Source organism: Equus quagga, unplaced genomic scaffold, assembly GCF_021613505.1.
Source record: "Equus quagga isolate Etosha38 unplaced genomic scaffold, UCLA_HA_Equagga_1.0 73672_RagTag, whole genome shotgun sequence".
Classification (NCBI taxonomy): Eukaryota; Metazoa; Chordata; class Mammalia; order Perissodactyla; family Equidae; genus Equus; species Equus quagga.
This window is the reverse complement of record NW_025802865.1, coordinates 19,154-40,681: the sequence shown is the minus strand read 5'-3', so window position 1 is coordinate 40,681 and position 21,528 is coordinate 19,154. Positions and strand designations below refer to the sequence as shown.

The window sequence follows — 21,528 nt, the reverse complement described above, 5'->3', positions numbered from 1 at the left end:
ACTAGATCAGCCACTGTGTCAGGAGCTCAGAAGTGGGCCCTGGTGGAGAACAAGGTTCTTGACAGGTTTTCATTTAAAACACAGCTATGCGCACTTTGTAACTCAAGGGGCCGCTCGGGCGCCTGAGCTCGGCGCTCTGGGGCGGGGAGCCGTGCACTGCACTCCCTGAGCCATGGGCCTTAACGCCCCGAATCTCGGGTCAGCTGAGATTCCAGCCAGCTGCAGACTGGCTGTCCGGGGTGCACTCCGCCAGGAGGGTGGGGAGACTTCAGCCAGGGGCAGTTCCTCGAGGGAGGAGGGCTCCAGCCGGGCCCCGGGGACTGGCGAGCGCTCCATGTCACCTCACCTCCTGTGTCTTCCAGGTGTCCAGATTCGCCGGTGGGTGGTCGGTTGCTTGAAACGTAAGTCCTCTTTTTTGTGAATTCAAGGCATTTCGTCTCCCCCGTGGAAGTCATTGTCCTGTTGAGTATCAGTTATTTTCATTTCTGTCTTCTTTGTTTTCAGGTGAATCGGAGGAGCACGGCAGCCCTGTAAGTATCACCCAGGGCTTCGCCTAATGGTAGCTTCAGTCCTTGAAGGCAGTGGGGCCTCAGGAGACATCCCAGGGGCGGGCGCAAGGCAGCCCCAGGCCTTCCCACCTGGTGTGCAGCCTGCTGTGCGGTGCTGTCTGCCTCCACCTTGTCAGAGCCCCAGAATGTCTGTGCTGAAAGAAGATTTAAATTCCGCTGGTCTAGACCACTGAGTGGAAACTGAGGCACACAGGGGCAAAGGGCTTTGTCTTGGTTTCCTAGAGCTATCCAAACAAATTATCACCAACCGGGTGGCTTGAAACAGTAAGGAACTTACTGTCTGCCAGTTCTGGAGGCCTGACGTCCGAAATCAAGGTGTCGGTGGGGTTGGCTCCCTGAGGCTCGCGGTGGGCAGGGGGCTCTGCCCCGCCTCTCTCCTTGGTTGCCAGCGCTCCTCAGCATTCTTTGGCTTGTAGACGCTCGCCCGAGTCTCTGCCCCCGTCTTCACGGGGTGCTCTCCCCATGTGTCTCTGTAGCTCAATCAGTATCCTTCTAAGGACACTCGTCATTGGATTTAGGGCCCTCTCTAATCCAGTATGACCTCGCCTGCAAAAACCCTATTTCCAAGGGAGGTTCCGTTCACAGGTCCCAGAGTTAGGACGTGGGCATCTCTCTTTGGGGGCCACCGTTCAACCCACAAGTGTCTTGTGTTGGGATCCCCTGGGGAGTGGGTGGCAGAGTGGGACCTGACCCCATGCAGTATTCTCTCAAATGGCACAGCTCTGGCTTACCTATCAGACTGTTGGCATTTCTTTCTCTAAAAGTGGCTTGGGAACGGCCCATCCTGCAGGCTCCTGGCACCAAAAGAAATGACTTTGTCTTTTAGCCACCTGCACGCAGCCAGTCAGACGACGCATTACTACCCCCGGACCCTGAGCGGGACCCATCAGCCGCTGGTGTGGAGACAGAGCGGGAGTTGGAGGAAGAAAGTTTGGCTTTGGACCCCGGGGCCGGGAGCTGCCCAGGGCCTTCTGAGGACCCCGAGAAAAGCATCAAATTGCGGGTGCCAGCAATTTGTGTCCCCGGCGCCCATGGGCCCAAGGGCCTGGCGGAACAGCACCGCTCCCTCAGTAGTCTGGAGCAGGTGAGTGAGACATCTGGGTGGCTCTGAACAATAACAAAGCCTACGTTTATTGAGCGCTTACTGTATGCAGGGCCCTGTGTTCAGTGCTAACACACGTGCTTCTCTCACATTCTTGTATGAGTGTCCTGGGGCGGCCTCCACAAAGTTCCTGCCACGGCCATGGCGGCTGAAACAGCAGGAATTCATTGTCCCCCAGTTCTGGAGGCTGGGAGTGCGAGATCAAGGTGTGGGAGGGCTGGTTTCTCCTGAGTGCTGTGACGGACAGTCTGCTCCCGGCCTCCCACCTGGCCGTGGGTGGTTTCTGGCAATCTGTGGGCTCCTTGGTTTGTAGGAGCGCCATCCCGACGTCGGCCCTCATCTTCCCATGATGTTCTCCCTGTGTGTGAGCCCGTGTTCACATTTCCCCTTTCTATGAGGGCACTATTCAGATTAGGGCCATCGTAATGACCTCGTCTTTACCATCTGCAAAGACCCTGTTTCCATACGAGGCCACATTTATAGGTATGGGAGTGAGGACTTCCACATGTGGAGAACACAAACCAATCCCTAACAGTCCCCAACCCAACCTGCTGTCCAAGGGGACGCCGAGGCTCAGTGTCCTTGCTCGGCTCCCGGGTCTGGAATGTGGCAGGGTCGAGGAGGCCCACAGGCCGGTGTTAGACCGCAGCCTCCTGAGTGCGTGCTCATTTCTTGGGTCAGCGCCGCACACCTCAGCTAAGCCGCTCCTGTGTGCCAGGCGTGGCGTCTGGAGAAGACAGGGTTGCAGGGACCGGGGAGGGAGTGGGGAGCACACACGTCCGCCGGGTGGACCGTGCAGGATGGAAGCAGGTGCCATGTCCAGCTGTGCACAGAGTGACAGTCTCTGTCCTCCATTGTGGGGCTTCAGGGGTGCTGTCCCGAGGCAGTGACAACTTGAATAAGGTTTGGCAAGATGAACAGACACCTGCTAAGTGGCCCTGGGGAGGAGGGCCCCTTGGGAAGATGGGACGTTATGTGCAGCTGAGGGGAAGGGTGTCAGGGAGGAGATCATGGGGCCCCTGTGCCAGAGGTCGTGGGCCCCTGGGCCCCTGACTCTGGCCTGGAGGTGGAGCTCTCGGAGACTGTGGCTGAGTGGGTCGTGTGCCCTTAGGCAGCATTTCAGGGAGGTGGTCTGTGATCCTCGGATTCTCCAAGGAGTCCGAGAACATGAAATGCACAAGTGAGGACTCTGCCCATGTCAGTGAGAGGCACTGGGCGGTCAGGCAGGGTGCGGGGGCCCTGGGTGCCCCTCTCAGACTGTGCCGTGAGCATACAACCCGTCTTAGTCTGCGGCTGAGCAGCTACGGGACAAGGAGGGTGAGGCAGGCGCCGAGCCAGCAGGGGACAAGAGGCAGAGCTGGGACTTGAACCTCGCAGTCATGTTCTGGGCCTTACGCCCAGGGCAGGCGGCTTGATACTAAAGAGAAGGCCTCAGCTCGTCCTCAGGAGGCCCGGGCGTGGGGAGCCATCGCTAGTAGCGGCTCCTTACAAGGGCGGTCGGTCCAGGGTGTCTGGAGTCCGGTCCGCACTGAGGTTTCCATGAACCAGGAAACTGCGTGTAAGTCACTAACATTGCTTCACGGTGCGTTCTGTGCACAGGTGTCCTCTCCGTTAGTATTGTCCCGAGTAGAACAGGTCACCCGCAGGTGACATCATTTTACTGATTCCTGCCGCCGCCATCCCCTCGCCCAGGGTGGAGGGAGCGAGGGCTGGGTCTGGGAAAGAGTCGGGGGGCACGCTCAGAGCAGCCGGGCCACCCAAGCAGGGTCAGCCGTGACAACACAGTGTGGTCCTCGAGCCCCAGCAGTGTCCTGCGGAGCATGACCCAGAGGACACAGGTGGGCTGTGAGCTCTCTGTCACCTGTGGGTGGGACAGGGGGGCACTTCCCTGTGGGCGGACTTTGCCGTCCCACTCTTGGGTCTCCTCAGGTGCACGGAGGGCCGCTGGCCCCCACCCCGCTGCTCCTTCCAGAGAGCAGGTTCTGGTCCTGTTGCAGTAGAATTCCTCGAAGAGGCCACACAGATTTCTTCTCCTGGAACAATTTTATTCTCTTCTCTCTGCAGGAATATGAACAAACGTATTTTTTGAAGGACACGTCCTCTAACGGTAAGTAAACCGAGTTCTTCTTTTATATTGACTGTTCAGGCTCAAATCTTGTTTGCTGTGAACGTCAAGGCCTTATGTCTTTATTTCTGAGATTGGGGAATATCTGCCTCCTCGAGGCTATAAGGACCTTCCCTGTGGATTTGAAATTCAGTTTTTCACGTTCACTAATGACATTAGAGAAAATAGACGTTTGTCAAATAGAAGTTTTGTGGGGTTCATAAAGAGTGAATGTTGCCGTTATTTTATAAAACGTTCATGTTTTTAAGAAAAAACATGAGTGAGTGGTAGGAATACTTGCGTCACCCTCGATTGTTGGTCCCTCATTGGCTCCAATGCTGTGTTTTTAGTGGTACGAGAGTCAGGATTTGTTGAACACATGCTGCATAGCAGCTGCTTTCTATAACCTCATCCTCACCAGCAGCTCGGTGAGACTGCCCCATTTCACAGGTTTAAAAGCAAGAGAATCCGAAACCCAGAGAGGTTACAAAACTTGCCCCAGTCTCAGATCCTGAGCGCGGCACCCCTGGCTCATGCTGCGAGGTCTTCTCAGGGCCGACCCCCTTACAGCCTCTCTCCCGGTGTCAAGGGAGACAGGAAGGGCAGGGGGCCCCTCAGCGGATTCCTTATCCCCACGGGGCTTCGGGCTCTCCCAGATCCTTGCTTCCTCCTGCTGGGCTCGTTGGCTCCAGGAATGAATGAGGCACGGGCGCAACCAGAACCCGAGCTGCGCAGGCCCTGGACTGACCTCCGTCTCCTGGCCTCTGCGCCTGCTCCCTTCTGTGGGATCAGCTGGGGTTGCACAGCGCCTCCCACGTCCTGGGCCGGGGCGTGCCTGCTGGTGTGCAGCCCTCGGGAGAGGAGGAGACGCCTCTGGGACAGCACCCCCAGGGAGCAGAGTTACAGTGCGTGCTCCACGTGCCTTCCAGAAATGTAAACAAACGCTTCCTTTTTGTTTTCAGCCACCAGTCAGACCTATTATATCTTCGGACAGGAGGTTACACCAAGTAAATGGAACATGTTTATGACGCTTATCGGACTCGAAGGAAACGAGATCGAGAGGTGCCGTTACGAAAATCGAGGAAATTTGATTGAAGTGCATCATGAGATGCTCATCACGTGGAGAAGCAAGTTAGGCAGGGAAGCTTCCATTTTTAAACTCATGGCTGCCCTCCATCAAATGCGGTTACGTACATGTTTGGAAAATATTATAAACAAATTGATTGCTGAAAATATTTTAGCTAAGCATGCAGAGACCCCAAATTAGAGTCCACTCCTTTGGCACAGGCGCATGCCTTTAAGCAGTGTCGTGAATGGGTAGGATCTGAGCTTCCCACCCAGTGCTGGCCCCGGCAGAAATTTCCTGAATCCTTGCTGGGGCTGTGCACGTCGTCTCAATAGAGTCTACATAACGCTTCCCGTGGGGAGGTCAGTTCCGCATACACCCAAGAGTGCCGCTCTGCCAGGGCAGGGGAGTCCAGGCGGGCTGCCTCTGGCCAGCGTGGCAGAGATGGGCAGGTCCTCAGTGGACTTCAAGGAGGTGTGAGCTTCTCTCCTGGAAACCACTTATTGTGCTGGGTAGGTTCACCTTCCCTGGAACCTGTTCCCAGGCACCGAGGCCAGGAGAGTTTGGTGATTGTCTTTCTGCAGCCACCGACTCCTTGATCTCAATCACTGGGATGTCCCCATGTGTGCAAAGCATTCCCCCAATCTAGCTGCCATTGTATCGTGACAAGGTCTGGCAATGGAAGGAGAATTGTGCAAGGCACTTCTCCAGGGAACATAATTCTTTAAGCAGAATCTTTTGTCCTCCTTTCTAAAGCCTATTACTGATTAACGTCTTCCCTCAGTCCTGGAAGCTTTGTAAAAACAGGCAGAACGAGCAATAAACATATCTCAAAGAACAAACAGCAGCCCCCAAGGAGGTGGGGTCTATAGTCCGTTAATTATATGCTCGCTGCCCTCCTAACTTCATAAAGACCCTGAAACTATGTAACCTCTTCCTAAACAATCCATATGTCTGCTGCACATCTGGATGTAGATAACCACCTTTGATTATTACCTTTAGTCACGCACTGCCCCTCATCTATTGTTCCCATGACGACAATAGTTAGACCACCTCGTGTGATTTTTTCTATATAAGTGTACCCTGTCCCCGAAATAAATCGGACTTGCTTGCAACTGCTTCGAGTCTCACGTCTAGCACTTACACTTTCGCCGACGCTGTCTCTCCCGCGGGTACCTGGACTCTGCCGAGGCTGGAGCCCGGCAAGTGGCGCCCTAACAGGGACCCGACGGGTAAGTTCTCCCCTCTTCCCAGGACGGATAGGTTCCTACCCAGGGCTGGAAAGAAGAGCCCTCTTTAGCCCCACTCTGGAGAGGGAGGGTGAGGAAAGGACAGACAGGTGGTAGGTCAGAACTTAAAAAGCTGAGAAGTTTCAGTCCCTCTCCCTCTCTAGAAGGGAGAGTGAAATAAGGTCAGGAAGAGGAAGAAATATTAAGAACTTTTGAGAAGTTTTGGGCCATACTGAGTCTAAAGAAAGAAGGCTCTGTATAGAAATAATAACATGTATGCTTGCAAAAAGGAGACATAAGAGCCTCTTCGGGACAGATTGCTAAATTCCTACATTTCGTACAAGAACAATGTCCCTGGTTCCCCGAAGAGGAAACTGTTAATTTGGAAACCTGGATGATAGTGGGAACACAACTTAGAAGCTGATTTTCTTTATAAAGAGGTTATATCAACTTTGCCTAAGTATGTTTTAAAATGTCTAACTGGGAATACTTCCTTATGGGATAAACAGAGCTGTTAAGTCCTGGCCATGGGCCCTGTCGCCATGCTACAGCTCTTCGCTGCCCATGGGCCCTGTCCCCACACTATCTTCTGAATAGAGGAGCGCTACTTCCAGACCTTGAGCCCAAGAAGTCTTTCTTTTGACTCCTTGGCTTGCTGAGCCTGCTTGCTTCACCAGCTTGTGAGCTGAAGTTATAGTCTTCCTTGTGCCTTTCTCTTTTTCAAGGATGGATCTAAATTCACTGCTCCATCGGGAACCCTCTCGGACAGCTGTATGAATCCATGTTTGCTGCCCATGGCTACTCTATGGGGCAAATTGTGGCATTCAGCCTGAAGAGAATCAGTACCTTAAGCCTGAGGGTGATGGAAAATGAATTAATCCATTTCTTCCTGATTCTATCTCTAATAGACAAATTTTACATGGGCACGGGTCGGCCACTTAAGTCATTAGGACGGCCGCCAATCTCCAAGACTCCCGTGACAGGTTTCTTTTCCTAAGGCTGGATTGGGATCCCTTTCTCTGGCACCTGACCGCTCTCTGAACTGCGGGAAAGTCCCAATCGGGACTCCAGTTCAAGGAAAGTACCAAACTCTAACCTTTGGTTGAGTATGGGGACCCCTTCTTGGGAGATGGCTCTAGGACGCAATTGGGTAGAATGTCCCCCAGACCGGCGGAAAAATTCCTCACTGTTTTTCTCTGTTCTTTTATCTTTGGGACAATTCACCTGGCACTTAGGACTGCCAGGCATAATAGGGAAGGTGTACAAGGCATGCAATGCAGAGGGACGCCCCCATCGCCCCCTGCTATAGGAACCCCACAGGCGGAACAAGTGGGATGCTGCCCTAGGTTCAGGAGATTTTCAAGTTAATGGAACCTTTTCTTTCCTCTCTCTTAAAGTGACAGTGACCACTTTTGGGTTCCTTTTGAGCTTTGCAATTGAGAAACAAACAAATCTTTAAAATATCAAAGGCTCCACCTCTGGGAGCCCCCCCTCTGGTTTCCGGGCCTGATCACCCCAGCAACCAAGTGGGGTGCCCTCTCTTGGCGATTGACTCGTTGCCTGATTGATGGCAGTGATTTTTAAAACAATGTATGTGAAGGCTCTGTGTCTGTGTGTCTGTGTCTGTGTGTGTGATATTTTTACCCCCGGGTGATATGGCCAAAACTAAGAGCTCTGTTTAATTGGCTTAAAGTAAGCGCTTACATAAATTCTAAATACAATAGAAATTAACCCAATGTCTTTTAAGATGTTATGGATTAATCTTTGGTTAATGAAAATTTAAGTTTGTTGGTTTGATTAAAATGTTTGGAAATGTCCTCCAGAGTTAGCACTGCATATGCAAATATGCAGCCTGGGTTCCTAGTCAAATAAGTTCACGTTGTCTGCTGCTTCTTTCCATCCAGTGCCAGCCAAGCATCTTCAACTTGCGGTTCAGTGTTAAAGTGAACGCCACAACCACCCAGTCTCTCTCAGTCCAGAAACTAGGGTGTCTTCCCCAGCCCCACCGCCTACCTCATCCCCACACTTGTCGCGTTTACCGCCTCCCATGGCTCCCCTAGATCTGTCTGCTCACACTGCTAGTCCAGGCCACCATTTACTCTCCTACGGACGATCAAAACGGCTTCCTAGCAAGTCCTGCTTTCCCGAATCCATTCCAAGTCCACTCAGCAGTTGTCAGAATGACGGTTCTGAGCATGAATCTGTTCACACCCACTGCTGTCTAAAGCCTTCAGTGGGCCTCTGCCATTGTTGACTTTCTCAGATGTTTCAAGAAGCACTGGCCCTAGCCTGAGCCTCAAGCCCCATCTCTCGCCAGGGCTGCTCATGTGTGTCCTGTCGCCGTGCTGAGTTTCTCAGTGGCTTGCTTTCTGCTGGGGTCATTTGCAGGACGGTTCCCTCTGCCTGGAATGCACTTCCCACCCATCCCCAGTCTCCTCCACTGAGCCTTCCTTTGAACAAGTCCTCTGTGGCTGACCAGCACATTTCTGTCCCTGGGAGGCCCTCTCTCACCACCTGGCTGGGGCTTGTCCCCACCTCACTTGGTGCAGTGCTAACCCCCGTGCCTGAGTCTTTAATGCTTGCTCCCCGCGGCGAGACTGCAAACTCCGCCCCGAAGCCAGCCCCCTGGTTCGTCACGGCCTTGTCCCCAGGCCGGACACGGACTGCGCGTCCCAGGGGATGCACACGGGCGCGGGCGGCAGCGCAGTAAGAACTACAAGTCCCAGCATGACCCGGACTCTCGACGCCCGGTCCCCGCGGCGGTTGCCTAGCGACCGGGCGTGTCCCGGAAGGTGGGGAGGGGCCGGCCAGGCGCGGGGAGGGACTTCCGGGGCGGCGGTTGCATCAGATTCTGGCAAGCTGTCGCCGCACCCGAGGGTCCGCGATTCCTAGGATGGCAGGTTGTTCCGGGGAGCACAGTGAGTGCGCGCGGCGGTCGGGCGGGGGGCGACCCCGGGCCTGAGGTCCCCGGACTGGAGGGGCGACCCCGGGTCTGAGGTCCCCGGACTGGAGGGATGACCCCGGGTCTGTGGTCGCCGAACTGGAGGGATGACCCCGGGCCTGAGGTCCCCAGACTGGAGAAGTGACCCCGGGTCTGAGTGTGCCGGGCTGGAGGGGTGACCCCGGGTCTGAGGGCGGCGCGTCCGCGGGCTGGGCGAGGTGTCTGGCGTGACCCCTGGGCTGGGCCAGCGCTCCTCGCCCTCCGTCCCCCGCGGGACCCAGCCCTGGCCCTAGCGCTCTCACTGGGTTGTGCCGAGGTCCTCTCGCGCCCCATCCCGCGGAGGTGGCCCTGCATGTCCCCCGACTGATCCCTGGATTTTGGGGCCAGGCAAAGCTGGAGCGTTGTTTTGGTTTCCGCCCAGCCCGGGCAGCATCTCGGGGGTGGGCAGAGGGCGCCTAGGCTGCCACTTAGGAAATTGGGGCCGAGGAAGTGAGGCACGCCCCCCCACACACACATGAAAGGACTTGGGGTTTTACTGTGCAGCTGCAAACAGTGGCCATAGGCGTTTGCCTGGTCACGGCGTTATTGCCCCACTTTATTGCCGCCCAGGAGGTTCTGTGAGCAGCTCTGGCTCTGCCCATCCTGTTGCTCATGTCACCAGCCGGTAGGCAAGTGCATCCCCAGGCTGCCATCCCAGGAGCACTGGGTCTTGTTCCGCCATCCCTCATGCAAGATTGCGCGGGAGAGACCAGAGATTGTCACTCACATTCCTAAGTCTGGAGCCAACTTTCCTCAGGAAGAATTAGCAGTGTATACAGTTTTTATTTCGGCTGGAGAAAATCAGGTGCAGGTTTTTCTGAGACACCGCCAGCTCCACCCGCGGTTGAGGCTGTCCAAGGCTTCCTTGGCGCGCTGGGGTTCTAGGTGGGCAGCTGTCACCTCCTGGGTAATCTGGTGACGTGGGAGGCACCCAGATGCCAGGGCTGCTGTCCCCTACTAGTACCCACCTTCCAGGCACTCTGCATTCCGCCTGACAGGTGTGCCTGGATTCCGGTGTCATCAACACCCGCCACATAGCCCGGCCGCCCTCACCGTTCATCCAGACCCCTAAGAAAGAGCCGCGTGGTTCGCGTCCCCCACGCGGAGCGATCCGGCTGGACTGGGGTCCCCACGCTGCCCCTTCCTCCCAGCACGGCAGGGAAGTCGTCCTGCCTCTGAGGACGTGTGCGTGGTAAAGGCGTCAGCAGATGTACGTCTGGGCTTAGACGTGTGCCTGGCATGCGGTAGGCGCCTGTGTCCACCTGGGAAACCACAGGGTGTTTCTTTGTTGTTTTATGAGCGAAAGTGTGTTTTGGGTTCGTCTGTGAAGACAAATGACATTGTTGTGTTTTTTTTTTTTTAAATTGCTTCCGCACTTGAGGTTTTCAGAGCCTTGATAAGATTGGCCTGGTTTTGGAGATGGACGCGTAGGTTGGGGTCAACCCTCCCGGCTGTCGGACAGCTGACAGTGTTTCCTAGTCTTAAACCTTAGGGCAGCATCTCCTACCCCGTGCTCGGCTCCAGGACGTAGCCCGCCTGCTGTTTCCTTGACTGCTGCCCCCCCCCCCCCCCCACACACACACCCTGTCCCGAGGCTCCCCCTCAAGGACGAGAACGTAGACCATCCTCTGAGGACACAGGAAATAAAATGAAGTGGTAGAAGCTTCATTGATACGGCTCCCAGCGTTCTACGTGTTCTTGGTTTCCAGTTTCTGGATGCGTTTTATTCCCAAGGTTGGATTCATCAAATGTGACCGTCTTCCCAGACTTTTCACGGAGGCCCTCCTCTAGAATATTCTTCCCATTTCAGATCATCTTCCCTAAGTGGACTGAGAGCATCTGTTTGGTCCCCTGTGATGGCACTGAGTTTGCAGGTTCTTTGTAGCTTGAAGGTGCGCAGGCACGGTGCCTATTCCAGGGCCTGGTTGTCTTGGAAGACGCGTCTCACCTCTGAGGACCCCCGGGGTGGACGGAGCTCGTGTCCCAGGCCTTGCCCTGCAGACTCGGGGCACTCTCTGTGGCCGCCTGTGAGGTCAGACTGGAGGTTTAATTTTTTAAAGATTTTATTTTTGTTCCTTTTTCTCCCCAAAGCCCCCCGGTACATAATTGTATATTCTTGGTTGTGGGTCCTTCTAGTTGTGGCTTGTGGGACGCTGCCTCAGCGTGGTTTTATGAGCAGTGCCATGTCCGCGCCCAGGATTCGAACCAACGAAACACTGGGCTGCCTGCAGCGGAGCGCGTGAACTTAACTACTTGGCCACGGGGCCAGCCCCTGGAGGTTTAATTTTTTATACATTTAGTTCCAATGATGTTCATCATAATACTGCAGCTAGCATTTTTCTCAGCACGAGTCTGTGCCAGGCCCTGCTCTAAAGACATCTGTTATCGCCTGTAATCCTGAGAGCGACCCTGTGTGGTGGATAGGCCCTCATGTTCCTGTCCAGGTGAGATTCCTGAGGCTCAGAGAAGTGGGTTGTCCAGGGTCACACAGCTAGCCAGAGGCGCGGCCAGGCCTCCTCCGGTCAGTGTGATGGCAGCGGGATCTTCAGCACCGTGCCCTGCTCCCTTTGATGATTCTGTTGAGAATTACAGGACCCCAGTGCCCAAGGGAGTCAAGGCAGAGCAGAGGCTAGAGCTGATAGGCTTTGCTGTTTCCCGTTCTTACCAGGTGGGAGGAAGGAGGACTGCAGGTTGCTGAGAGCGGAGCCCCAGAGCAGGTTTAAATGCTGGTGGGAGGGCGGGGGCGCCGTGCGGGGCTTGCCGTTTCACGTCAGGAGTGCGGTTCATGTGATGTGGATGCGGTTCTTGAGTTTGTGTGGTTTCAGGAAACGTCTTGTAAAGACTTGGGCTTTCTAAACGGTGGTCATCACAGTCGCAGATGCCTGCCCTGCTCGGGAGCGCTCCTCTAACCTTGGCATCGCAGGCCGAGAGCCAGACCACAGGCTGGCCCAAAGCCGTGCCCACTTCACGGCTGGCCTCTGTGTGTGTTTCCTCCGTGGCCTTCATGCAGCTGCTGCAGTGAGCCCAGCGACTGTTGCCCGGGGCAAGCCCGTCCTCCCACTGCGCCTTGGGCACCGCCCCTCCGGCCTGAGGACAGCCTTCCTTTTTGAAGGTCTGAGCTGCTCCAGACGGCGCATTTTACATGTGTGTGTAGTCCCCAGGTAAACTCCTCCAGGGCGAATCTGATAATAAGAACACTAATGCGGGAGTGATTATGATAATAATAGTAATGGCAAACCCATTGGGCGCTGGCTGAGTGCCAGGAGGCATTTTAAACATTTGACAAGTGTAATTTTGCTTAATGCTCAACAGCTTTACCAGGCGTGTGTTGTCTGAGCCTGTTTCCCCACAGGAGGCGTCGGCCGGGGGGCCTGGCGCTGGTCCTCCAGGGCCACCTCCCCAGCAGCCCGCCCACCAGCAGTTCCCTCAACTAGGGTCTTAGCTCTTTCAAGCCGTCCGCTGGTTAGAACATTTTACGTTTTTTTCTCATCCTAGAAATAACATAAGGTAGAAGGTGGGCAGGGAAGAAAACAGAGGGAAATAATCGCCTGGATCCCCGCTCGACACAGACAGCCAGTGTGAGGGTGTGGGGAGTTCCCTGCCGTCTGCTTTGCTCCCTGGAAGACGTTTTTTGGGGAGACAATCTCTCCGTCTGCCTGCTATTTGGGGCTTCCGGGCGCTTAGGATCTTGAAATTGCCGTGCCACTGTTCTCAGAGTGGTGCTGTCATCTCTTGCTTTGTTTCCCCTCCCTCCCTCCGTGTCTGGTCCTGGCACACATAGTTGCACGAGGAAGATGCTAGGAGATAGGGAAGAGGGTTGGGAGCGGGCAGCGTTGGGGGAACAGCTTCTGAAGGACGGCCACCCCGTCCTGGGATGTGGCCCACCTCCCGTCTCTGTCCACACCTCTGGCAGGTCCTCAGACTTCTCTTCAGTGAACTGAATTTTCTTCATCCTAACAGAGGGGCATGGCCAGCAGCCACCTAGCAGACGGCTGAGCTGTTGGAGGAATGTCGCCGGGTAAAACAGAAGTTCCCTGGAAGGAAGGTGCTGTGCAGAAGGCTTCGGAGAAGTCTGACATTTGTTTCGTTAGGTTTTCCCGGGTGCTGGCTTAGTGGTGCCCAGAACTGCCCTGTCGGTGCCACCTTCCTGTCCCTGGGTTTCCTCTTCAGCAGGAAGAGAGCGTGTCTAGTCAGAGTCTCGACCTTAGTGACTGTGAGGCAGGGGTCATGAGGACAGGCCCCCTCCGTAGAAGAGTGGGAGACACAGATCTGCCTGGAACTTCCTTCTCTGTGTCAGGCACACGCGGACACGGGGCCTGTGAGGATGGGGGCTGCTCCCGACAGCCCTCGGGCTGGGTCCTTAGAGCCTCCTGCTCAGGAGAGGGCAGGAGAGCTGGGGCGGCAGCTACTCAAGGGCCCTCGTGGGCCCTGGGACCCTGCTGGCACCTGCAGCAGGGAGGCGTCCGCCTCTGTGTCCCTTTGCTTCCTTGGACAGTTCCAAGGCCCCAAGTGCAAAGTGGCTTGTTCTCCTTGCAGGGCTGGCGCGAAGCAGAAGCAGCGCCCCCTGGAGGTGTGCACCTTGGGGCAGCAGGGCTCCCACTGAGCAAGCCATTGGGCCTCAGAAGCTGCTCTAGACTCGCTGGCCCCGACCCTGGCCCTATACTGGGACGCTTCCTGGGAGAGGGCTTGTGAGGCCCAGAGTGACAGCTGCAGCCCAGCCCACCACAGGCCATACTGCACTTTGAGATGCACTCTGCTGCTCGCTCATTCATTTATTCTGCAGATTTATCGAGTGTCTAGAATGTTCCAGGCTCAGTTCTAGATGCCGAGTATGTCTGCTGAGCAAATAAAGCAGCGCAGAATGACCGGAAACAGGGAAGACAGTAAAGGACAGACAGAAGGAGTGGAAGTTAGAAATAAGTGCTCTGGAGAAGGAAAGCAGGAAGGGGTGGGACTCCAGGGGCGGGTGGTCATTTGGAACAGTGTCCGGGAAGGCCTCCTGGAGAAGGAGACACTGAACAGAGCCTGAGGAAGGGAGGGAGCCCGGCCCCGTCTGCGGGAGCGTTCCTGGCAGGGACGGTGGGACAAGAGACCCTGCAAAGGGAGCAGAGCAGGCTCCTGTGGAGTGAGCAGGGACCCGTGTGGCTAGAGTGGGGTGCGTGAGGTGGGGACGGGAGCTGATGTGAGACAGGTCTGGAGGCCCACGTGGGGCTGTCCTGAGGCCGGGGTAAGGCCTGGGCTTGTTGAGTGAGGTGGGGGGTCGAGAGGGAGCGGTGTGAGCTTGCACTCTCAGCAGGGCCGCTGTGTTGTGCAAAGCCAGGATGCCTGTGGAGCGGCCTGCAGCGAAGGATTCGGGTGAGAGAGGGGCTGGGCCCTTGCCGTGGCAGCCACGGGGATCCGGTTGAAAGTGGAGGCCCTGAACTGTCCCGTGGGTTGGCTGTGGGGGTTCCTGAGGATAATTTGTGCAGGGGCGTGACTCCAGTTGAGATGGAAGGATGTGCGAAGCAGTGGCCCCTTGTGGCCACATGGAATCTGCGACCGTCCTATTGGCATCGGATGCGATGGGCCTCTGTGCTGGAACCTTCCTGGGGTGCAGTCGGGAGGAGCAGGCGGTGTTTCTGGAAAGCCTTGTCTGAAGCTCAGCATCCATTTGAGAGCTCAGGGAAGATTTTTCCCGTTGTTGCTGACACCTTTCCTATAGGTGAAGAGGTCAGGATTCGGGACATGCCTGGGAAGCCAGTGTCCCTGGAGACTGGGCCCTGGGGAGTCACCGCACCGCTCCCCTGGGACACCCTGAGACCGTTGGGGTGGTTCACGTTGCAGCAGCTTGGAAAATGCTGCAGGCTTCCGTCCTCCTGTTAGTGGGTTCCTGCTCATCCTTGCTGACCCCAGCGAGTCTGGGAGGTCGTGTGGGCAGGACCCGAGTGGGGCTTCCCTGTAGTGGAAGCAGGTGCAGAAAGGCGTCTGTGTACGCAGCTGCTCCCCCCACATGCTCTGCCGTCTGTTTTCAGGAGTTGTGTGGGCTTGTTTGGGGTGATTTTCCTGTTCCTGTGCTGGGCAGGTAAACGGAGATAGGGAGGAAGGCGGTCAGAGGTGGGCGCGTGGCTGTGTAGGTCCGGGTCTCCTCCCCATCCAGAGCCGTCCCTGCCATGGGTCCTACATGATGACCTAGTGACCTCGTGGTGTCAGGCAGCTTGCTCTGAAGGGCTCGGGCGTCGGGGTGTCTGCCCTGTGCCCAGGAAGAAGGCTGTGCCTGTTGAAGCGAGAGGGGACGGGCCTGTCCTTTCCCCCTCTGAGCTGACTCCTGGGCCGAAGGGGCGTCTGTGTGGAGGGGAACAAGCGCTGGTCCTTTTTCCACAGTCCCCTCAGAAAATAAAACTAAAATCAGTGGGGGGTGAGGCTTGGATGCGGCTCAGGCTCGTGGGCTCAGGGACCAACCTCCTTCCCGCAGACGAGGGCCTGGTGCCACCCAACTTGCCTCTGCCTCCCTGCTTTGTGGGGGGCTGCGTCTGTGCCCCCCTGGCCAAAGATGCACCCACCCGGCCATTTGTTAAAGCAGTGACAGCAGGTTTTACTCAGTGACCGACGGCAGGAAGAGCTGAGCTGGGCCGGATTTGTGCAGAGGCTGTGGCGAGGGCCCCGGGGCGCAGTAATGGGGGAAGGAGGGAGAGGGCAGGGGAGGGGCGAGCGGGACCCAGTACAGTCAGGGAGATGAAAGTCACAAAGGGTGGTGAGGTCAGGGCCTTGGGCCAGCCGTGTCCACTAGCTGGTGATTATTGGAGTTAGGAGTCTGTCCTCCCACAGATGGCAGAGGGGCCCACCCTTCCTGAAGATCCCCTCTGAGAGGGATGGGCTTCGGGTCGCTGAGGGAGATGCTCGTGGGTTCTGGGACACGTGGAGTCACAGTTGTCAGCCTTTTCAGTCATCGCTCTGAGAGGGAGGCCAGGCATGTGGTCAGCTGCTGGCTCGAGCTCTCTCAGGCAGGCGTGTCAGGTGGCTGCCGTCCTCCTAGGACACAGCCTTCGGCTGCTAGAAGCCTTGCTAGAGCAGGGGTCTGGACCGCGTCCTTAGGGCCGAGACTTCTGCAGCCTCGCCCACCCTCCTTGTCCCTCCCGAGGCCCGGACGAGAGGTGTGCCACTGCAGAAAAGGGGCTGTGTGCGTGTTTGTTTATTTTGAGTTTTTCTTTAATTGAGGTGAAATTACTGTTTTAAAGTGGACGATGATTGAGTGGCGTTTAGTGCATTCGCAATGTGGTGCAACCACACCTCTATCTGGTTCCAGAACATTTTCATCTCCCCACACTGAAACCCCCCATTTCCCCGTGCCCAGCCCCAGGCAGCCGCTTGTCTGCGTTCTGTCTCGGTGGACGTTTCAGGGTTGACACCCAGGCGCCCCATCTTTGTGGACTCTCGCCCGAGGCCTCTGTCCCCTGACTGACATCGTGTGCCTCTGTCTTTGCAGCTCCCGACTACAGGTCCATCCTGAGCATTAGTGACGAGGCAGCCAGAGTGCAGGCCCTGAACGAGCACCTCAGCACGCGTAGCTATGTGCAGGGGCACTCGCTGTCCCAGGCAGACGTGGACGTGTTCAGTCAGCTCGCGGCCCCTCCCGCTGATGCTCGGCTCTTCCATGTGGCTCGCTGGTTCAGGCACATAGAAGCGATCCTGGGCGGCCCCTGCAGCAGAGGCGAGCCCTGTGGGCTCCAAGCAAGTGAGTAGCAGAGCGGCCTCCCCAGCCGTTAGGAACTCTCCCGTCGGCGGCCCCCTCCCATGTCAGGGCCTTTCTCCATTGCCCCATGGATGCTCGGTGCTGGTTGGCAGCAGTGCCCTGGAGGAGCCCACGGGCTGGCTCCTGTCACCAGGTGCAAGCAAGTGGACTGGTGGGCCGACCAGCGCTCCCTGCTAGAGGTTAGGATAAAACACGCCGAGAAGTTGACTCTGCAGGACCAGGACCCCCGCGGTTGCTGTAGTGGAGCTGTGGGGGGCGCATGCCGCCTGGGGGTCCAGCAGGGCTGGGCCGCGGGCTCCGGCCTTGGCGTTTCCTCCAGCTCCTGCCTGGCTCGATGTGACATGGCTCTGTTTGTGTATTCTGTCCGTCATGTTGCCGTGGTTTGTGCCTCAGATGTGGAAGTGTTAAGTCCTAAAGCAGGATTGATTGACATTGAACTTCTGAACGTCAGCCGTGAGCCATTTCTCGGCTTGGAGGTGGAATCAGTTGCGTGGCTGTGGTTCCATCCTGTGACTGCTGGGGTGTCCATACTAGCGCGGCCCCCGTCATTTTGGGGGAGCTTCTGGAGAGTCTCAGGGCTCAGTTCACATGTGGGCTCTTTTTCTCCTCTGATGTGTCATCCAGGGGTCCTTCTTCGCATAACGGCCTCGATGCCCTTGAGCAGCTCAGTCCCACCGCGGCTTTGAGCACCCCCCACCTTCACAGCAGGGTGGGCCACATGCTGTCTCTGGTGGTCCCTGCTGGGCTAGGTGCCCCCCTGGGGGCTTTCCAGACTTCTGCAAGTGCGGCATTTGGAACATTCCACAATGCCTGTACTGCTGGTCGGGTCCACTGATCCCCCTGCGTGAGCAGCTGTTCGTGGGGTGCCTTTTCTCCGAGAGTAGGGGTGTATTTGGTTTTCTTGATAATCCTGCAGTAAACAGGATTGCAGCTAGGGTGAGAGCATTGGTCTGTGGGTCCGGTGCAGTGACCGAGGTGACTTCTTGGTGTCAGGCATGTTGTCTCTGAAAGGCTCAGGTATCAGGTTGACCCTCAGGCCCCAGCTCCCATGGCACAGCCTTCGGGGGCCGAGATCAGGGAGAATCTGGGGCTCCCCACCTCGCCAGAGGCCTGTCTGGTCTTCCATGCAGGGAACTTGTTGAAAGATTGATGTAGACACATGTCCTCTTAAGCATCATGAGATAAGAAAGAGTCTGCCACTCGAGGCAAGGCGTGGCCTGGCTAATGAGGGAGGTGGCTCTAGGCTGACTCAGAGGCGGGTGGAGGAGGCACCCTGAATGGTATGCATAGGATTGTCCTGCCTCCTATCATTTCCAAGTCACTTTGTCACCGAGGCCATGCAGGAGTCCACCAGGGACCTATGTGCCCAGGGGATGGCATGTGTTAGGTCGGCTGGCCTGCAAGACAGGGCTGGGGTCCAGCCCTGCTGCCTGTCAGCCTGTGGCCTCCAGCAGGTCCCAGAGCCCTCAGAGTCCGACATCCTCATCTACTGCCTGGAATGGCAGGAGCTGAGCATCCGCCTCCCCACATTGCTGCCAGGACCGGAGCAGCTGCCCATCTCAGACATCTCTGAAGGCCTGTCCTGGGCGGGAGCAACACCTCTTCCAGCCCCTCTCTCCGCAGCACCCCATCCACCTTCCCTCCAAGTCCCTGTTCCTGCTGGAGATTCCGTCCCTGCTGGGCATCCCGTCAGCACCAGGTGTCATAGCTGGTCCCCGTTCCCTCTGCTGACCCCCAGTCTATGTCCCTGTGCCACCTTCGTGCCCTCCATGTCCTCTCCTCTTGGCCATGGGCCCCAGCAGCCCAAGGGACCCTCTGAGACATGGGAAGTCAGACCATAGCTCTGCCTAAGCCCCTTCCCTGCCTCTCTCTTCCTTCTGCTACCCCATCTCCATGTCATCGCCTCCTCTCTGCGGCGCCAGCATGGCAGGTCCGCTCCACTCAAGGCCCCATCTTTGCTGTGTCTGTGTCTGGAGCGCCCCTCATCCAGAGCAGGGCTCCCCGCCGACGGCCTTCCTCCCAGGGCCCCTCTGCCACCTGCCACATCCATCCCCCCAGGATGTGTGCTCTTCCCTGAGAATCCCCGGCAGGCACGGGGCCGTCGGATGCTGAGGCCATGTGTGTGGGAATATAAGCGATTGTGCTTCTCTCTCCTTTGTGGCCGACAGCCCTATGTCCCTGTGAAGTTCTTCTCTGCCCTCCGTGGGAGGGGACCGTTAATTATGTAAGGGAACGCTAGTGAAAATGTCTTCGTATTAAATCAAAAGTCCCTGTCCAGTATTTCCCAGTTTTTCCCTTAGGCAAATAGACTTTGTATGTGCCAAACTTCCCTGAACCTGTCACCAGCCGTGTGGCAGTAGCAGCCCTTTGGGGAGCTAGAAAGCCTGAGTGTGACCCAGTGTCCAGGACAGTGTCCCGCTGGCCAGGGTCTGGGCCAGCTGTGTCCTGTCACCCGCTTTCTCAAGTCTTCTCCAATGGGCCTTCGGTCCTCTGATCCCCGAGCCCTTCGTGCTGAGCAGGACGGTCGCTGATGGTCGTCTGGTTCACCTCAGTGTGTGGGGCGACTCTGGCCAGCATCCCCCGTCATCCCGGGTGGAGTTCCAGGGTCTGATGGAGGGAGGGGGTTGACGGAGTCCTAAAGTGGCAGGTTGACCGTCACCGCACTGTGGACTGAGAGTTCCCTTCGAGGGCGTTGGCTGCATTTAGGGTGACCCTTAGTCAGCATCTGGTGTTTCCGTGAGGATTTGGACTTTTTCCGGCAGGAAACTTGTGAGTTTCCTGGCACTTAGCTCGAATAAGAGCTCCTGCTGAGCGCTGTCTGTCTGTCTCCCTCCCTCCTCATTCGCCTGCTCCTCTCCTTGCTGGCAGGCTGTCGCAGGCACACACACAGGGCACACGCACGCACGCACACACAGCAGCTGCCTTCCTCCTCTCCCCTTCGCCTGTCCATTACGCACATCCTCTGTCTGGCGGACGAGACCTTGGGTGAATGGCGGAGCCCAGGACTGACTTCTCTGTGACTCCGGTGGGAAGCAGAGAGTAGTGATCCGTTGGCTGCATTCGACATCGATTCGAGGAGGCCTGTGCAGGGTCTCACCTGGCGGCAGACCGTCCGGCATGAGGGAGAAGCCCTCTGCAGAGAGGGGCGGAGAGGGGAGTGGGCACACAGAGGGCAGCTCAGTGCGCCAGGGCCACAGGCCTTGCCGAGGCCTCCACCTCGTGGGCCCGTCCTGGGGCAGGCCTGGGGCAGCAGCCGTGCCTGCAGGTGTGCACGGTGGAGTGCGCCACAAGCCAGCTCTGGTGCGAGGACTAAAGGGAACAGCTGGATTCGGGGCACAGGAGCAGAGCCTTGGGAGTGGTTGGAATGTCACCAGACACCCATGAGGTGCAAATAATCACCTTTGCAGTTAGCACAGACTGACCCACAAGCGCCTCCTCGTGTCCCATGAGCTGTGTCGGACGCTGTGCACACGGAGCGAGCAGGCGGGCCCATGTTTGAAGCCCAGTGGGATGTGATGGGCGTGGACACGTCGTGGAGGCGTTCTCCTGCCGTGCTGGGGTTGGGAGTTGTCGCGGGATCCCTGCCACGCAGAATGGGAGCACAGCAAAACAGGGAAGCAGTTGCGCTTGTCTGGGTGATGCTGACGGAGATCCACGTTAATGTTGTTTCACATTTTGCTGAAAACAAGATTTCTGTTGTAAAAGTAAACACGCAGTATGACTTGCATTTCCCGTGACCTGGCCACTCTCTCTGCCCTCGCAGGTAAAGGCCGGCGGGTGCAGCCTCAGTGGTCTCCTCCTGCCGGGTCCGAGCCGTGCAGGCTCCGCCTTTACAACAGCCTCACCCGGAACAAGGTGAGGAGGGATCCCATGGGGGCGGGGCAGACACGGCTCTGTGGGGCCCCACGTGCCCTTTCAAAACACACAGGTGTTGTCTGTGCCTCACGGTGGCCTGCCCTGGAGTGCCAGCAATCCAGGTGTGGGATCCTTTAGCTCCTCACGTGGATTCTCTGTGTGGCCTGAGGAGGAGCTGTCCTCTGAAACTTGACACACTCATGTTATACCTCGCTGGGAAGCCTGCCCGTTGGCTTCTGGGCATGGAGCACCCAGAGTAGGCTTTTGAGCCCTGCCCAAGTGTAAATGCTCAGGGTCATTCAGAGCCGAGCCAAGTGTTGGCATGCTCTCGGAGAGGACACGTGGCAGCAGCAGACATCACAGTGCAAGCCAAGCAGAACTGGCAACACAGTGGACCTGTCCAGTGTTGCTGGGAGCTGAGCAGGTTTCAAGAAGATTTTGAGTGGGGTTTGCTTGGTTGGTTCTGCTCAGCGTGGCCCGTGGCTCCAGAGATTCTGAAAAGGGCTCTGGCCGTGGGCTGATTGCGTGTCCATCAGCAAGCACACTTAGCAGACGGGAGACAGGGTGTCCTTCCTGGGCCGGGTTGATGCCGGCGGGCCCTGAGTTGGTCCGACAGTGTCGGCGTGCAGAGCAGTTGCAAAGAGCGCTTGGATCCAGCGGTCCTTGCCTCTACGCCAGGTTCCTCCAGGAGCGCGGACGCTGGGCAGCTGCTCGAGACCTGTGTCTTCATCTGTGAAAGGAAGAGGGCAGCGCCCACCTGCTCTGACTGTTTCTAGGAGCAGGTGTAGGTCAGTCTAAGTGCTCGGCGCAGGGCAGGCCCGGCCTAGGCGCTCCCTCAGTGCGGCTGCTGCTGCTGCTAACAAGGCAGCTTTCCAACAAAGTGGCCCATGCGTT

At 57.0% G+C, this 21,528-nt stretch overlaps 2 protein-coding genes across 4 annotated transcripts in view; both read left to right on the top strand.

Annotated features, from left to right (window-relative positions):
* Positions 1 to 162: 162 nt before the first annotated feature.
* Positions 163 to 5,960, top strand: LOC124234416 (uncharacterized). The gene is made up of 5 exons (XM_046651767.1): positions 163 to 401; positions 505 to 530; positions 1,396 to 1,653; positions 3,736 to 3,778; positions 4,738 to 5,960. The coding sequence occupies exons 1-5, from the start codon at positions 173 to 175 to the stop codon at positions 5,040 to 5,042; spliced, it is 861 nt and encodes a 286-aa protein (XP_046507723.1). The 5' UTR covers positions 163 to 172; the 3' UTR covers positions 5,043 to 5,960.
* Positions 5,961 to 8,890: 2,930 nt separating this feature from the next.
* The window catches only part of LOC124234417 (cysteine--tRNA ligase, cytoplasmic-like), a 28,577-nt gene continuing 15,939 nt past the window's right edge, over positions 8,891 to 21,528 (top strand). Inside the window, exons 1-3 of one of the 3 annotated variants that reach the window (XM_046651768.1) lie at positions 8,891 to 8,988; positions 16,513 to 16,761; positions 20,543 to 20,634. In XM_046651768.1, coding sequence (XP_046507724.1) covers positions 8,964 to 8,988; positions 16,513 to 16,761; positions 20,543 to 20,634 — 366 coding nt within the window. In that variant the 5' untranslated portion in view covers positions 8,891 to 8,963. The remainder of the gene's footprint in view (positions 8,989 to 16,512; positions 16,762 to 20,542; positions 20,635 to 21,528) is intronic. The other 2 variants (XM_046651770.1, XM_046651769.1) reach the window with 2 other exon arrangements.

Bases quoted from the DNA above. Each gene is read 5' to 3' on its own strand.
- LOC124234416 (XM_046651767.1), top strand. From the start codon at position 173: ATGGGCCTTAACGCCCCGAATCTCGGGTCAGCTGAGATTCCAGCCAGC. The intron at 531-1,395 runs GTAAGTATCACC...TTTGTCTTTTAG, and splicing joins CGGAGGAGCACGGCAGCCCT to CCACCTGCACGCAGCCAGTC. The intron at 3,779-4,737 runs GTAAGTAAACCG...TTTTGTTTTCAG, and splicing joins GAAGGACACGTCCTCTAACG to CCACCAGTCAGACCTATTAT.